The 2,959-nt window shown below is 45.0% G+C and overlaps 1 protein-coding gene across 1 annotated transcript in view; it reads left to right on the top strand.

Moving 5' to 3' along the window:
• The window catches only part of ACTRT3 (actin related protein T3), a 2,184-nt gene extending 755 nt beyond the window's left edge, over positions 1 to 1,429 (top strand). The window contains exon 2 of the mRNA XM_003794652.2: positions 466 to 1,429. Within this exon, the coding sequence (XP_003794700.1) occupies positions 466 to 1,384 (919 nt within the window). The 3' untranslated portion in view covers positions 1,385 to 1,429. The remainder of the gene's footprint in view (positions 1 to 465) is intronic.
• The last annotated feature ends 1,530 nt before the right edge of the window (positions 1,430 to 2,959 follow it).

Here is a 2,959-nt window from a genome sequence, read left to right as displayed (position 1 = left end):
GCGGGGCGGTTTTACTGCGGTGTGCTGTGCGGACTTTCCCTGGCTAGGGACCTCTAGAGACTGAACATAGCTGCTCTGTGTCTAAACAAATATATTCAAATATGTCAATAAAGTTATCGTTCATAATATACGAATTCATTCAGGAATATTACTCAGTTCATAGTACTTTTTGTCATTTCAGTTAGTCTCATATTAATTGATATTAAAATTGTATGATCATGTAGGGATTTTCCAATGTTTTAAAGTTATAAACAGTCTTCCAAAGGGGAAGGAACAAAAGGGAATGCACAAAATGAGAGGAAGGTGGCTGTGCTGATTTTGTTGACAGTTATCTTCTCTGACAAGTGGCGACAGTTACTGCCCATAAGGGACAGTAGTAATGAGTAGGGGGATTAGGCGTTGGTTGAAAAGAGTAGGAACTGGAAAAATGAAAAGTTGCCGTTTCTCTTCTTGCTGTCCTTACAGCTACCCGGTGGAGCGGGGTCTCATCACTTCCTGGGGGGATATGGAAGTCGTGTGGAAGCACATCTACGACTACAACCTGGCGCTTAAGCCGAGTGACAGCCCCGTCCTGATCACTGAGCCAGCGCTGAACCCCCTGGCCAATCGGCAGCAGATCACCGAGGTGTTTTTTGAGCATCTGGGGGTTCCCGCCTTCTACATGTCCATCCAAGCCGTGCTGGCTCTCTTTTCTGCTGGCTTCACTACTGGCCTTGTGCTGAATTCGGGTGCTGGGGTTACCCAGTGTGTGCCCATCTTTGAGGGGTACTGTCTGCCTCATGGTGTCCAGCAACTAGATCTAGCAGGCCTTGACCTCACCAGCTACCTCATGGCCCTGCTGAAGAACCGCGGTATCTTGCTGCTCAGTGCTGCAGACAGAAAGACTGTTGTGGACATCAAGGAGACCTTTTGCTACGTGGCAATGAACTATGAAGAGGAAATGGCCAAGAAACCTGAACTGATACAGAAAATTTACAAACTACCTGATGGGAAGATCCTCAGGCTCCAGGACGAGCTCTTTTCTTGCCCAGAGGCCCTCTTCTCTCCACGGCTCATGAGCCTTGAGGCCCCGGGCATAGATAAGATGTGCCTCCATAGCATAATGAAATGTGATACAGATCTGAGGAATTCCTTCTTCTCCAACATTCTCCTTGCTGGGGGATCAACCTCTTTTCCTAGTTTTGACAGGAGGCTAGTTAAGGATATAGCAAAGGTGGCTCCTGCCAACACCCCAGTGCAGGTTACAGCGCCCCCAGAAAGGAAGATATCAGCATGGATGGGAGGATCTATTCTAGCATCCCTGTCTGCCTTCCAAGACATGTGGATCACTGCTGCAGAATTTAAAGAAGTCGGACCCAACATAGTACACCAAAGATGCTTCTGAAGTACAGATGAACTGGTTAGAAAAAAATGTTTTGAGTATATGTGACAGAAAGCTTTGGATAGTATATGTTTCTGGGAGAACAGAAAATACTTCAGTTATTGGGATGTACATGTTTCTGTTGGTTTTTTTTAATAATGGGAGGGATAATAGTGATGCAACAGTCAAACAACAGGTGATTATTGAATAGCATCAAGTTAAATATTTTAACCAAGTTAAGACAGGGTTTCCTACAGTGTTTTCTTCTACAAGTTGACCTTGGAGAGCTTACATTTCCCTTGGAGAGAGCACACATGGTGGCATGTATGCTATGTGCCAAATGAGTGATTGAAGCATAGTGAAGTTTAGGGAAAGAAGGTTGCTGCTGTGAGGAAGGACTTCATAACAAAGGCATGTCATCATGGATGGGGTGGCATTCAGGTGGGCAGGGAGGGCAGGCACCAAGGGAGCATAATGAGCCAGGGCTACAGATGAGAATGAACAAAGCATATTCAAGGCATTTAAAAAAAAAAAGATTTCTTTTTCGATACAGAGTTATACTCTGTTGTTCAGGCTAGACTGCAACAGCTTAGCACACAGCATCCTCAAACTCTTGGGTTCAAGCTATCCTCCTGCCACAGCCTTCCAGAGTGCTAGGATTACAGGCATGTGCCACCTTTATAACTGGTTTTGTTACAGTGAAGAGCTATATGAAGCAGAGCAAGTACTAGTAGGTAAATTAAAGTCAGGGACTGAAATTGAAAGTCTTAAGTGCTTGCTAAATGTCCTACATGCAAAGGGGAACAGTTAAGACTTTAAAAACAGATGGACTGGCTCCATGCCCATAGCACAGTGGTTATGGCGCCAGCCACATACACTAAGGGCCAGCTAAACAACAATGACAACTGCAACAAAAAATAGCTGGTGTTGTGGTGGGCACCTGTAGTCCCAGCTACTTGAGAGGCAGAGGCAAGGGAATAGCTTGAGCCCAAGAGTTTGAAGTTACTGTGAGCTGTGATGCCACACCACTCAGCCGAGGGTGACATAGTGAGACTCTGTCTCAAAAATAAAAAAATAACAACAACAAAAAACAGATGTACTGAAATTGTTATGATAAATGTGGTGGTAGTTTGGAGAATAAATTGAATTGGGGAGACCCTGGAAATTTGTTGGTCAGGTAGAAAGTTAATAGTCCAGGCTGGGCCTGGTGGCTCACACCTGTAATCCCAGCATTCTGGGAGGCCAACACTGTCTTTAAAAAAAAAAAAAAAAGGTGAGGCCAGGCACAGTGGCTCATGCCTATAACCCTAGCACTCTAGGAGGCAGAGGAGGATGGATTGCCTGAGCTCATGAGTGCCTAGGTCAGCCTGAGCAAGAGCGAGACCCACTGTCTCTAAAATTAGATGGGTATTGTGGCGGGTGCCTGTATTCTCAGCTACTTGGAAGGCTGAGGCAAGAGAATCACTTGAGCCCAAAAGTTTGAGGTTGCTGTGAGCTATAACGCCATGGTACTCTACCGAGGGTGACAAAAAAAAAAAAAAAGTTGATAGTCCATAGTCCAGAAATAAAATAGTCAGGTCTCATACTCAATATTTTAAG

Source organism: Otolemur garnettii, unplaced genomic scaffold (assembly GCF_000181295.1).
Source record: "Otolemur garnettii isolate 467f Iridium unplaced genomic scaffold, OtoGar3 scaffold00084, whole genome shotgun sequence".
Lineage (NCBI taxonomy): Eukaryota > Metazoa > Chordata > Mammalia > Primates > Galagidae > Otolemur > Otolemur garnettii.
The sequence above is the reverse complement of the archived record's forward strand: the minus strand, read 5'-3'. Positions and strand labels throughout refer to the sequence as shown.